The sequence below is a fragment of the Spermophilus citellus genome (assembly GCF_964194105.1).
Source record: "Spermophilus citellus genome assembly, chromosome: 4".
NCBI classification, from domain to species: Eukaryota; Metazoa; Chordata; class Mammalia; order Rodentia; family Sciuridae; genus Spermophilus; species Spermophilus citellus.
Window position 1 is genome coordinate 67,783,846 of NC_138185.1, and position 15,371 is coordinate 67,799,216.

General features: G+C 37.0%; 1 protein-coding gene across 2 annotated transcripts in view; it reads right to left on the reverse strand.

Annotated features, from left to right (window-relative positions):
• AP3S2 (adaptor related protein complex 3 subunit sigma 2) overlaps positions 1-15,371 on the reverse strand; it is a 56,830-nt gene that overhangs the window by 30,755 nt on the left and 10,704 nt on the right. For both annotated transcript variants that reach the window (XM_081292802.1, XM_081292801.1), the window contains exon 4: positions 3,740-3,811. In XM_081292802.1, the coding sequence (XP_081148928.1) occupies positions 3,740-3,811 (72 nt within the window). The remainder of the gene's footprint in view (positions 1-3,739; positions 3,812-15,371) is intronic.

The window sequence follows — 15,371 nt, forward strand, 5'->3', positions numbered from 1 at the left end:
AAAGTGACATTGTACCTTACCATCTACTCAAGGTGAATTGCAATTTTAAAGATTTTACAGAAGTTTTTTTTTGTTGTTGTTGTTGTTGTTTTATTTTTTGCATTACTGGGGCTCAAACCCAGGGTCTCACGCATGTTAGGTAAGTGCTCTACCACTGAGTTACATCCCCAGGGCCAAAGACATTTTTATAACCATAGGGAAAGAAAAAGATTTCCTGAACAAGACATGAAAGCCCTTAAAAAAACTTATAAATTCTTCCCCAATTCAAATTAGGAACTTCTGTTCATCAGAAGGGGAATGATATTATAAATATAAGAGAAGAGCTAAGCATAGTGGTACATGCCCGCAATCACAATTAGTAGAGAGGCTGAGGCAGGAGGATCTCAAGATCAAAGCCTTAGCAACTTAGCAAGGACCTATGCAACTTGGCAAGACCCAGTCTCAAAATTGAAGAAAAAAAAAAAGTAAAAAGAGTCAGGGATGTGGCTCAGTGGTTAGATGCCCTTGGGTTCAATCCCTGGTACAAAAATAAAAAGAATTTCTATGACTGGACAGGGTGGCACATATTGTCTCATCAACCTGAGATGCTAAGACAGGAAGATCGCAAATTCAAAGTCAGCCTCAGCAATTTAGTAAGGCTCTAAACAATTTAGTGTGACCCTGTCTCAAAATAAAAAAATAAAAAGGGGAATGTAGCTCAATGGTTAAGCACCCCTGGGTTCAACCCCTGGTAATTACAATTAAAAATAAATAAATGAATAAATAAAAAAGAACTTCTACAAATAGAATTTTAAAACAGACAATCTAATAGAAAAATGAACAAAGACCAAGGTAATAAATACTTCACCAACAAGGATCTCCCAATGGCCAATAAACATAAGAAACAATGCTCATCTTTGTGAATTATCAGAGAAATTCCAGGCATGTCACAATGCAATACACTACACATCTACTATACTGATCAAAATTGTCCACTTGGGGGCACTCACTCTCCTTCACCCTCACTCAGGACCAAGACAGAGGAAGCTTCTGTGGCCATGCTTAATCCATAATTACCAATGCAGAAAAACAAGGTAAACTTGTGTACAGCTCTTAAAAGTTTTTCTTAGAAGTGACATGCATCACTTTCACTCACATATCCTTAGCTAAATTCACATTTTTGGTGGCTAAAACAAATTACACAGCTATAGTTAATTTAAGAGGGCACAGAATTATAATTCTACCATATGTCCTGAAGGAGAAAGACCTAGAAATATCTGATTAATGGTTCTGATGATGACCACACTGAGAATAAATTTCAGGTAAGGATATGGAGGCATGGGAACACTCAGCCCATTGATGGGAATATAAATTAATAAAAGCACTCTGGAAAAGTCTGGAAATACCTAATAAAGGGGCAGGTACTGTGGCTTACATTGAGGCTTATCAGGTCTTAGGCCTCTTGTGCTTCCCCTTCTTCTCCTTAGGGACCCCACCTATGACCCACCAATTCCATTATCAAGAGTTATAACTGTTACAAGTGAAATGTATGATATCATAAACTTTTAATAATATTCATGCCAGAATATTTCATACACAATCTAAAGCACACAATGAATAAATAAATTATAGTATATTCATATAATGGAATCCTATGCAGAATGAAATGAAACCTTCTAAGGCTACTCATGACAAATTGGATTCTTATAACCAACATCAAGCAAAGGAGTTAAAACATAAAACAGTATTTTGTAATTCTGAAAGTTACCTTGAACGCATTCTCATGAACTAGGTTGGACTGGGGGGCTCTCTTTCTCTTCCAAATGAGAGGGGCTACACTCAAGTTCAACTTTCCATAATACCTTCCACTGTCTCCTCAAGGTGTATCAACCCATAAGTCCCCAAGTTTTTAGGTATCTAGCATCTCAAACTTCTATAAACAACTGATATACAAATGCAGACTGTCTGGAGTCTTTAGAACTTTGTGTATCTCTGTACTCCCTACAGTTGCCTGACAAAGAAAGAACACTGGGGTAGAGGGCAAGGAGGAGCCACTCCAGCAGAAACTAGCCCCAACAAACATCCAGGGGGACAATGGGAGGATGAGGGATCTATACCTTCTCTTCTCTTGATTGGAAAAATTTCCCTTCACCCAGTAAAATCTATCCCTTTATCTTTGCTCGAGATATTGAAGAAATGCATCTCTGGCTTAATAAACATCAGGTAGTATCCACAAAGAAACTCACTTTGCACACCGGGTGCTAACCATCAAGGTAATACCTCATATTTTACAAAAAAAATTTTTTTTTTAGTTGTCAATGGACCTTTATTTTATTTATTTATTTATACGTGGTACTGAGAATCAAACTCAGTACTTCACCATGCTAGGCGAGTGCTCTACTGCAGAGCCTAAAAATCCTAGCCCCATTTTACATTTTAATGGTGTTTTAAAATAATAATGACAAGGCATATGGAGACACTGCTCCATTCCCCTCATATTCTCAAGTTTCTTAATATTAATCTTTTTTTTTTCTGTCACTAGTATAGAAGAGAACTAGATTTGGACTATTTGCTCTCCTTAAGAGAGTATACAACATTGTAGCACATTTAATAACTGACAAGCACAAAATAATTCTAGTATTTGCAAAGAGAAAGGGCCAAGAGATTTCTGAAATTTCCAAGATCCTTTCAAATGCTCAAAAGTATCAGTGAGCTCTGGATACTTTGCAAACTCTCAGAGTTCCAAGTCAGGTCTATCTAAGGAATAGGATTCCATGATTCTCCTGCACCAAGTTGCTGATAAAGCTGAAGCCGAAGCCAGAGTCAAGCTGAATGTTCAAAGAAAACTTTACTCCTTTCCAACATCCAAACAAGAACCCACTGACTGCAACAGCCCCAAAAGTGGCATCTGCAAAGCCTGGTCGAGTCAACTGAGACTTAAGAAGATCCTATTGGAAAACAAGAGATTTCCCCCAGATGGCAGCTGCTACCAAAGATGGACCTCAAAACTGCTCTGTCATGATGAAAACAGATTAATCAAGGATCATGGCCAATGAGCAGTAGTTTCCCCAAAGTTCTAACTTGCTCCAAGGGCCATGAACCACAGTGACAACAATTAGCTAATTTACCAAAAAACAGCACTAGGGACAGCACATGCCCAGCTGGATGAAATAATGTTTCTATCCCCTTGCTGCCCATCATCTATGTTTAACTTGGCATGCTAGGACACAGGCCATGTCCCAGTTACGCTAGAAAAAAAATCTAAGAACACTACTTGTTCTGAATTCTGACTCCGAGTGTGCTTTCCTACAGAGTATCGCCTGACCTCAAATTATGTACAGGTATATTAGTCACTACATTACCCCTGAGGAAAGATATAAATTTTACTAAGTCAAAGCGCTGGTATTATAATTATTCCAAAGATTCATTATCACTGGTTTATGCCTATGAAACTTATTTTATAAGCAATATAAAACTATGTATCTTAAGTGGCCACTTACTCTAGAGTTATCACTGCCCTACACCAAGAAGCTTATGAACAGATGAACCACAATATAGGCCCAGTGATAATCTTGTAGATGTTAAAACAATTGATAGATCTTAGGAAAAAAAAAAGCCCTAAACCAAAGTTATTAAACATAAATAGGTCATAGGACTATATCAGAGTAAAACCAAGAGAAAGAACATGAAGATGTAAAGGTGGCTAAAGATGCTATAGGCTCACAGTTTTTCAGTAACCTTGGTTTGAGAGAGAATATACCTTATCCATATGGAAGATCAAATCCAATTCACAAACATTTTCAAAACACTTATCCAGAGTCTCCACAAAAACCTAGAAAACAAGGAGAAATAAAGAACAGAAATGAGAACATATTCACAGATTAATATAAATATTACATTTCAAAGTAAAAGGAGCATAACGATAAATCTCAAAAACAAAGAAATCCTCCCTTTTGTTTCCACAATTAGCCGTATTTATCCCAATTCAGGGGGACAACCTAAGACAGGAAAACCTTATTTTTGGTATAATAGTACAACCAAGCAAACACATGTGGCATTCTTTCCTTTTTATTATAAGATGCTAATTGCATAAAATAATAACAAGTTAAAATATCAACTATTTATAATTCCATGTCCTTTTCCTAAGCCTCAGTGTACACCTCTTCCAAAAAATTTTCATTATTGCAACGTTAACAATAGTTGTCTGTTCCTTTTAATTAATATTAACTTTAAAATATCTTTTGATGAATCAACAATATTCACATTTAACTTTTACACTACTTTTCACTTTGTTGTGGTTGTTACCAGGGATTGAACCCAGGGGTGCTCAACTACTGAGCCACATCCCCAGCCCTTTCTATTTTTGAGATGGCCTCATTAAGTTGTGGAGGCTGGCTTTGAACTTGCAATGCTCCTGCTTTCAGCCTCCCAAGTTGCTGGGATGATAGGCATGCACCACCATACCTGGCTATTTTTTAATTTAACTTTTTAGTATAACATAAAAGTGTTCAAATGATAAAGGCATGTCTTAATTAATTTTCAGAATGAAAATAATCATGTGACTACTATCCAGATACCTTAACTTTTTTTTTTTTGATGGTAGTGCTAGGGAACAAACATAGCTCTTACACATTGTAGGCTACCACTAAGCTACATCCTCAGTCCTTCCTTACTTTCTGATTTCTCTCTCAGAGAATAACCTAATTTCAGTAGCCTTGTAGTCAGCAATGTCATTAGTTGTTCAGTGCTGCATGAAAACAGGTCTTACTTGAGGCCTCCAACTGACCCAAATCAGGAATGTCCTTCTGTTGTGGCCCAAGGTAGGTGACATAGGCAAACTGTCCTGTGGTGGCTATTAGGGAGATCCACTAGGGCCTAATGCACACTGCTGGGGTTGATCTTGCTCTGTCTCTTCTCCTTGAAAGGTATGGTTACATCCAATGCTCAACAGTTGTATTTTCCTTGGTGACTCTTGATATCAAGATGCAGGGAACAGAGAAGCTTTTGAAGTCCTGCCCTGGGATTGCTAACCAGTGCTCAGTCTTCTGGATTTTTGTTTTTGTTTTGTTTATTTTTCCACCTCTATTTTCTATCTCTGTCCATTCTCAAAGTTATTTAACTTGATTTTCTAACACTTAACTGAGGTAGGTTCTTATTTCTTTTCCATTTCCTCTCAGAGAACATTTTGTTCTGTGTTTTCATTTATTTAGCATTCATTTTTGTCTGTCATATTTCTCTGTAGGTTTTGTTCATTTTACCATTTTACTTTCCTTTCTGTGAATGGTGTCCACTTTTTCTAAGTTGCTTTCTTACTATTTGTTCATTTCATCTCTTTCTTCCATTTCACATATCTTCCTCTAATCAACTTTTTTTTTTCCCATTCATAAAAACAAAAAGCAGATTGGAAATGCTGTACAATCATGTTACTTGCTGACCACTCCCCAAACTTGCTGATCACTCCCCATTTAAAATTTTTGCTTAGATTGGTCAAATTCTTCAGTGAATTCTTTCTATTTTCTGCCTGGAGAGCAAAGCCCTGGCTGCTAGAAATTTGGGAGCCAATGGGGGAAAAGAGCTGGAAAGTTAGTATCAGGGGCATACATTCATTTAATCCCTCTGATTTGCATTACTGATTATGCCTAGTATCCCCTAAACCAGAGAACTTCCTTTTTTTAGTAGTTACAGATGGACAGAATGCCTTTATTTTATTTGTTTATTTTTATGTGGTGCTAAGGATCAAACCCAGTGCCTCACTAGACAAGCACTCTGCCACTCAGCTACAAGCCCCAGTCCCCAGAGACACTTTCTTTAACCCTCTGTAAGAATTAAACCTCTAGTCTCATACTTGGGGCAAGGTAATTGCCCAGACAACTGGAAATGTCTATAGGACTTAGGGATCTAACTGGTTCCCAAACAGCTTTCTCTGTTCACTCCACACCCACACCCCTGTTGAGATTATGCTGCAAGCTCTATGTCCTTTTGGGACTCTGTAACACGTTATCAGGTAGGCTGTCAGCTTTCCTTGTCAGCTGCTTCCTTGGGCTAAGAAGCCCTCTGCTGCTTCCTTGGGGTAATCTACTTTGCAAATATATAAAAGCTACAAGTAAAATAAACTCTCACATAGTCAGCCTTCTGTATTTACAGGTTCCCTATCAGCAAATTCAACTAACTGTGGATGGAAAAACAAAAAAACAAAAAAACTGTGTACTGAACATGTTCAGGCTTTTTCTTATTGTTATCCCCTCAACAATACATTATAACAACTACTTACACAGCATTACCCTCTACTAGATATTGTATGTAATCTATGAGTGATTTAAAGTATATGGAAGGGTGTGGGTAGGGGTTAAATGCAAATGGTATGCCACTTTATAAGCAGAACCAATCCTCTGAAGATATGATAGGACAACTACTGTATGTACAATTTTTGTATCTGCAGGTTTGTTTAGTTATTTCCACCTCCTAAACAAGAAAGGTTATGTAGATACTCTTTGGAAGATCTTACCTTCGGCACATAATCCAGCACAAATAAGCTGGGCAGTAATGATAATAAAAATATTTTTTTTCAAAACAACAAGCAATGGCAAAACTACTGGAGAACATTTTTATAACCTAGGAGCTGTAAGTCAAAAGATCAAGAGATTTAACTCCATAAAGTTAAAAAACCAATAGATTGAAGAAAATATCTGTAATAAATGTAACAAAAAAATGATTTAGATCCATGAAATTAGGGGAAAAAACTCAATACACACAAATGAATAAAACTAATGAGCCATAGATAAGTGGATAAATGGTGCAGTCAGACATTTCCAAATTCCAATGGCCAGTAAATACAAAAAGATACACAGTCTCACTAGTATTCAGGAAAGTTTTAGAAAAAACAAAGAATTGACACTGTTTTCACCCATCAGGCAAAAAATTGAAAATATTCTTAAAATTCAAAAAAGTCTGTGAGTTTATGGGGAAACAAGCATATTATAATCCATTAGTAAGCATATCAAAGGCAAATCCCTTTTTAGGAGGTAATGTGGCAATATTTGACAACTTGGAAAGCCCATCTGGGCTGTGGCTCAACAGTAGAATACTGATCAATATGCATCAAGGCCCTGGGTTTGAGTCTCAGCATTGCAAAATAAAATTAAAAGTTACAAAAAATAAAAATAAAAATCACTCCCTTATTAAAGCAATGATTACAATTTTAGGAATCTATTCTAAGGAAATTAATACATGTGCACAGAGATATATGTGCAGGATTGTCACTGCAGTATCACTCGCAATAGAAACTGGGAAAATCCTAGATGCCCACAAGTAGGGTTCTAAATAAAATATGATGATACATCCATATTATGGGAAATCATGCACATTAAAAAGAATGCATAAATGTAGAAAAAGCTCTGAGACTTATTAATGTGATAAAAAACAAACTGTAGAACTATGCATACAGTATGATTACTTTTTATTTAAAAATATGTAATATATAGAGAGTACATGTGTATTCGTGCATTAAAAAATTTAGTAGTAATTACCTTCACAAGGAGAATGGTGTATAAGAAAAGGATGAATACTAAAGGTGAGAACTTTTCCATTCTACCTAATAAGATGAGCTGTTTGAATCTTTACAGCAAGAACTATTCATATACTATCCGTGTAACTTTAAAAACTCAAAATTGGGCTGGGGATGTGGCTCAAGCGGTAGCGTGCTCGCCTGGCATGCGTGCGGCCCGGGTTCGATCCTCCAGCACCACATACAAACAAAGATGTTGTGTCCGCCAATAACTAAAAAAAAAAAAAAAAAAAATCTCAAAATAAAAACAATATAATATACTTGAGGGCTGGAGTTGTAGCTCACTGGCAGGTGCTTGCCTACCATGTGTGAGGCACTGGGTGTGATCCTCAACATCACATATAATAAATAAGTAAAATAAAGGTATTTTTAAAATGCTTGAAATTCTAGAAACAGGCTTAAATTTATATAGAAATTAACTTTAATTAGGAGTAGCAAAACAATGGGAGATTGAATAACTTACAATCATTACTGGAGAAACTGGATAAAGGCATGGATAGAATATAAATTAAATTAGATCCATATCTCAGCATATATGAAAAGAAATCTGATTTGTGTTTAACAGATTAATAATACATATTTTTAAAATTGGAAAAAAAAATGGTTTAGAATTTTGTCCCAATTGTGACAGGAAGCTGGGCCTGGTACACACCTCTAATCCCAGTGGCTCAGGAGGCTGAAGCAGGAGGATTCCAAGTTCAAAGCCAGCCTCAGCAATTTAGTGAGGCCCTAAACAACTTAGTGAGACCCTATCTCAAAATAAAATAAAATATAAAAATGAAGGTGTGGCTCAGTGATTAAACATTCCTGAGTTCAATCCCTGATACAGAAAAAAAAAAAAAGAACCAATTGTGACAGGAAGATTAATTAACTATTGAAGAAGTAGAAGAGGTAAGTGTAAAGTAGATAATTTCAACTATACTGAGATGTAAATAATGAATAGTAACTAATTACGAATTAAAAGAAAAGTTACGTTGTGGTGAAAAAATGTCTGTGAAAATAATAATAAAAGCTTACCATCCTAAAATTTGAGAATAATCATGTGATATTAGGACCTGCTCTGAATAAAAACAATGAAGCTTCAATGCAAGATTCAAAAGAAAAAATGAATAAACTGAGAGTAATGCTGCATTAAATTCACTTCTAATTACAAATCCAACAGGGACTTTTGAAACCTTTACAAATTATATAAGAATGTGTATAGATGAACAAACGGTTATAAATACCAGGGAATATATTAATAAAAAACTGTATCCGAGAGGAATAAATTATTTTGCTAGGTATGTGAACCTATATTTACAATAATAAATAAAACAAGGTGAAATTAGTGTAGAAAGAAAAACATAACTCAGTAGAACAAAGCTAAGACTAAAAACTTAATCAGACTATATATTCAAAGTCTATCAAGCACTGTTTGGGGAATGATTACACATTCTGGGCACATCCCATTCTACTCTGGGGAAACCATAATGAATAAGTCATGTTTTCATCTGGCTTATATTCTGGGTATGGAAGAATAGGAGGCAAAGAAATCAGATCTTTTCTATTTGTCAAAAGTACTTTGAGCGGTGCTGTGATTGTAGTTCAGTGGTAGAACGCTTGCCTAGTATGTGTGAAGCCCTGGGTTCAATCCCCAGCAACACATAAAACTAAATAAACAAAATAAAGGTACTGTGTCCATCCACAACTAATTAAAAAAAAAGGGGGTACTTTGATTAAGAGTCTCTGGGTTCAATCCCTGATATCAAAAAAAAAAAAAAAAGTCTTTAAAGAAAGTAAATAGAGAGATTCCAACATGGCGGCGGGCGCGGAGAGATCAAGTCTCTGACCTCTTCAGCTGTGCGGGCATAGGGAGTCGTAAACAACCTAAATCTGTTTGCTCAGGATCACTATGCAATGCTGAGCTGACGTGGATCTGGGGCGAACAGTCTGGGCCTCTGAGAACATACACTGAGCCCGGATCGGCTGAATTCAAGCTCCCGTTCGCCTGCTTCCCGCAGACAAACAGCTGTGACTCAGCACTAATCCATCCGCTGAAACAACTGGTCAGCCCTTCTCATCCTACGGAGGTAAATGCCTACCGAGCCTTCATAGGTAGTGGCCACAGGTTTGAAACGGGGCTTGGGAGAGACAGTAAGGACCCACCCGGTGCATTGGTCGCCCGGCAAAGGGAAACGAACTGTCGCCATTTGCAAGAGACACCACCATGGCAGAGAACTGACGTCACCAGACTGCGGTGGAGGAGATAACTTCATTGAAACCTGCGGCTACAGGTGTGTAATTCCCTAGCCTTCCCTCTCCACACATCAGGGAAACCTTAAGGGCCCCTCCCAGCTCTCCCGTGAGCGCCATAGCCAGCCCGAGGGAATCAGAGGTGGTGCGGGACCCGCGGCGCAGAACTACCGCTCCCACCAGGGCTGACTGCTGAGGTCTCTTGCACCAGCTACCGGGGGCGTGGCTACCGGAGGGCAAGTAAAATTCGCTGAGGATTCTCAGCCCCAAGCTCTACAAACTCAGGGTCTGAGGGAATGGCAAACTGGAAGAGTGTGCCCAGTCGTTCATGAAAACAGGGCTCCCGGGAGCAGCAGACCTGGCGTGTAGCCAGTATTGTGCTGAGCGGCACCAGTGAGAGGGGCCTGGCTAGAGGAAAAGTGGGAAGTGACTAGACACAAGAGGAGGCCCTAGACACTCAGGATTGGAGACTCGCCCAGTCTGGGAGGAGCTGCTGCACAGTGATTGGTTCCCGCGTACTGACAGGAGAAACTTGGCCTGGTGGGCACAGCGCCACCTACTGGAAGAGAAGTTAATCAAACTCTAAGACTGCATTTATTAGTTATTTTTTTCCCTTTTTTTCTTTTCTCTTTTTTTTTTTTTGATTTGGGTTTTTCTTTCATTTTCATTTTTCTTTCTTGTTGTTTTTTTTAATTTTTTTTCTTCTAATTTTAATTTTAGTTTTTTTATTGTTTTTTTAAAAAATTTTTTTTTATTTTTTTATTTCCTATTTTTTTCTTCTTTTGTCATTTCATTTCTCTTATCCCCCCTTCCTTGAATTCTACCTGCTTACTCTCATTCTCTTTAGTGACTTCTTCCCTTCCCTTCTAATACCTTTCCTCCCAAGCATCAAATAAATTTATAGGAGTAAACAGTAACTCAGCAGTCAAACAGAACAAGAAGTAACATGAGCAGCTTCAAAAAGCAAGGAAGAAAAGGAGTACAAACAATGCAGGACAGCCTAAAAATTCAGGAGGACCTAGAGTCATCAGAAAAAGGAACACCTTAGACAGATGGAATGGAACCTTAAAGAGGATACAAGACAGCAAATTCAAGCAGCGAAAGAACACATTGAGAATGAATTACATAAACAGATAAAAGAAGAAGTTAAGCATTTTTATCAGGAGATAGAGATTATAAAAAATAATCAAACAATAATTCTAGAAATGAAGGAAACGACAAACCAAATTAAAAACTCAATTGAGAGTATCACTAACAGAGTGGAGCAAGTAGAAGCCAGAATGTCAGATAGTGAAGACAAAATATATCATCTTGAAAAGAGTCTAGCCAACTCAGAAAGGCTGGTAAAAAATCACGAGAAAAACATCCAAGAGTTATGGGATAACATAAAAAAACCAAACTTACGAGTCATCGGGATAGAAGAAGGTACAGAGATTCAAACCAAGGGAATGAGTAACCTGCTGAATGAAATAATTACAGAAACTTTCCAGAAATAAAAAAGGAAACATATATACAAATTGAAGATGCATACAGGACACCGAGCACACAAAATCACAGTAGACCAACGCCAAGACACATTGTTATGAAGATATCCAATATACAGAACAAAGAGAAAATATTAAAAGCTACAAGAGAAAGGAGACAGATTACATTCAGGGGTAAACCAATAAGGTTAACAACGGATTTTTCATCACAGACACTGAAAGCAAGAAGGTCATGGAACAATGTATTTCAAACACTGAAAGACAATGGATGCCAACCAAGAATTCTGTATCCAGCAAAATTAAGCTTCAGGTATGACAACGAAATAAAAATCTTTCATGATAAACAAAAGTTAAAAGAATTTGCAGCCAGAAAACCAGCATTGCAAAGCATCTTGAGCAAAACACTACACGAGGAAGAAATGAAAAACAATAACCAAAACCATCAGTGGGAAGTGCCTCAGTAAAGACAGAGGGCGAGGGAAAAGATAATCATGGAGAAACAAACAAAATTTTTTAAAAAAAGGATAAATAATCAAGCATGGATGGAAGTACAAACCATATATCAATAGTAACTCTAAATGTTAATGGCTTAAACTCTCCAATAAAGCGACATAGGCTGGTATCATGGATTAAAAAAACAAATCCAACAATATGCTGCCTCCAGGAGACACATCTGTTTGGAAAAGACATACAAGGCTGAAGGTGAAAGGATGGGAAAAAATATACCACGCACACGGTCCTCGTAAGCAAGCAGGGGTGGCCATCCTCATATCGAATAAAATCGACTTCAAGACTAAGTTAATCAAAAGGGATAAAGAAGGTCATTATATACTGTTAAAAGGAACCATTCACCAACAAGACATAACAATTATCAATATTTATGCACCAAATAATGGTGCTGCGACATTCATAAAACAAATTCTCCTCAAGTTCAAGAATCAAATAGACCACAACACAATAATTATGGGTGACTTCAACACACCTCTCTCACCATTGGACAGATCCTCCAAACAAAAGTTGAATAAAGAAACTATAGAACTCAATACCACAATCAATAACCTAGACTTAACTGACTTATATAGAATATATCAACCATCAAATGGTTATACTTTTTTCTCAGCAGCACATGGATCCTTCTCAAAAATAGACCATATATTATGCCATAGGGCAACCCTCAGTAAATATAAAGGGGTGGAGATAATACCATGCATTTTATCTGATCATAATGGAATGAAACTGGAAATCAATGATAAAAAAAAAAGGAAGGAAAAATCCTACATCACATGGAAAATGAACAATATGTTACTGAATGATCAATGGGTCACAGAAGACATAAAGGAGGAAATCAAAAAATTCTTAGAGATAAACGAAAATACAGACACAACATATCGGAATCTATGGGACACAATGAAAGCAGTTTTAAGAGGAAAATTCATCGCCTGGTGGTCATTCCTCAAAAAAAGAAAAAACCAACAAATAAATGAGCTCACACTCCAACTCAAAGCCCTAGAAAAGGAAGAGCAAAACAACAGCAAATGTAGCAGAAGGCAGGAAATAATTAAAATCAGAGCGGAAATCAATGAAATTGAAACAAAATAAACTATTGAAAAAATTAACAAAACTAAAAGTTGGTTCTTCGAAAAAATAAATAAGATCGACAGACCTTTAGCCATGCTAACGAAGAGAAGAAGAGAGAGAACTCAAATTACTAACATACGGGATGAAAAAGGCACTATCACAACAGATGCTACAGAAATACAGAAGACAATTAGAAATTATTTTGAAAACCTATATTCCAATAAAATAGAGGATACTGAAGACATCGATAAATTTCTTAAGTCATATGATATGCCCAGACTGAGTCAGGAGGATACACACAATCTGAACAGACCAATATCAATGGATGAAATTGAAGAAGCCATCAAAAGACTACCAACCAAGAAAAGCCCAGGACCGGATGGGTATACAGCGGAGTTTTACAAAACCTTTAAAGAAGAATTAATACCAATACTTTTCAAGTTATTTCAGGAAATAGAAAAAGAGGGAGCTCTTCCAAATTCATTCTATGAGGCCAACATCACCCTGATTCCGAAACCAGACAAAGACACCTCAAAGAAAGAAAACTACAGACCAATATCTCTAATGAACCTAGATGCAAAAATCCTCAATAAAATTCTGGCGAATCGAATACAAAAACACATCAAAAAAATTGTGCACCATGATCAAGTAGGATTCATCCCTGGGATGCAAGGATGGTTCAATATACGGAAATCGATAAATGTTATTCACCACATCAATAGACTTAAAGATAAGAACCATATGATCATCTCGATAGATGCAGAGAAAGCATTCAACAAAGTACAGCATCCCTTTATGTTCAAAACATTAGAAAAACTAGGGATAACAGGAACTTACCTTGACATTGTAAAAGCTATCTATGCTAAGCCTCAGGCTAGCATCATTCTGAATGGACAAAAGTTAAAGGCATTCCCTCTAAAATCCGGAACAAGACAGGGATGCCCTCTATCACCACTTCTATTCAATATAGTTCTCGAAACACTGGCCAGAGCAATTAGACAGACGAAAGAAATTAAAGGCATAAAAATTGGAAAAGAAGAACTTAAATTATCACTATTTGCAGATGACATGATTCTATACCTAGGAGACCCAAAAGGGTCTACAAAGAAACTACTAGAACTAATAAATGAATTCAGCAAAGTGGCAGGATATAAAATCAACACGCATAAATCAAAGGCATTTCTGTATATCAGCGACAAAACTTCTGAAATGGAAATGAGGAAAAACAATCCATTCACAATATCCTCAAAAAAAAAAAATACTTGGGAATCAACCTAACAAAAGAGGTGAAAGATTTATACAATGAAAACTACAGAACCCTAAAGAGAGAAGTAGAAGAAGATCTTAGAAGATGGAAAAATATACCCTGTTCATGGATAGGCAGAACTAATATTATCAAAATGTCGATATTACCAAAAGTTCTCTATAGGTTTAATGCAATGCCAATCAAAATCCCAACGGCATTTCTTGTAGAAATAGATAAAGCAATCATGAAATTCATATGGAAAAATAAAAGACCCAGAATAGCAAAAGCAATTCTAAGCAGGAAGTGTGAATCAGGCGGTATAGCGATACCAGATTTCAAACTATATTACAGAGCAATAGTGACAAAAACAGCATGGTACTGGTACCAAAACAGGCGGGTGGACCAATGGTATAGAATAGAGGACACAGAGACTAATCCACAAAGTTACAACTATCTTATATTTGATAAAGGGGCTAAAAGCATGCAGTGGAGGAAGGATAGCATCTTCAACAAATGGTGTTGGGAAAACTGGAAATCCATATGCAACAAAAAGAAACTGAATCCCTTTCTCTCCCCATGCACAAAAGTTAACTCAAAATGGATCAAGGAGCTTGATATCAAATCAGAAACTCTGTGTCTGATAGAAGAAAAAGTTGGCTCCGATCTACAGATTGTGGGGTCGGGCTCCAAATTCCTTAATAGGACACCCATAGCACAAGAGTTAACAACTAGAATCCACAAATGGGACTTAATTAAACTAAAAAGTTTTTTCTCAGCAAAAGAAACAATAAGAGAGGTAAATAGGGAGCCTACATTCTGGGAACAAATTTTTACTCCTCACACTTCAGATAGAGCCCTAATATCCAGAGTATACAAAGAACTCAAAAAATTAGACAATAAGATAACAAATAACCCAATCAACAAATGGGCCAAGGACCTGAACAGACACTTCTCAGATTAGGATATACAATCAATCAACAAGTACATGAAAAAATGCTCTCCATCTCTAGCAGTCAGAGAAATGCAAATGAAAACCACCCTAAGATACCATCTCACTCCAGTAAGATTGGCAGCCACTATGAAGTCAAACAACAACAAGTGCTGGCGAGGATGTGGAGAAAAGGGTACACTTGTACATTGCTGGTGGGACTGCAAATTGGTGCGGCCAATTTGAAAAGCAGTTTGGAGATTCCTGGGAAAGCTGGGAATGGAACCAACATTTGACCCAGCTATTGCCCTTCTCGGACTATTCCCTGAAGACCTTAAAAGAGCATGCTACAGGGATACT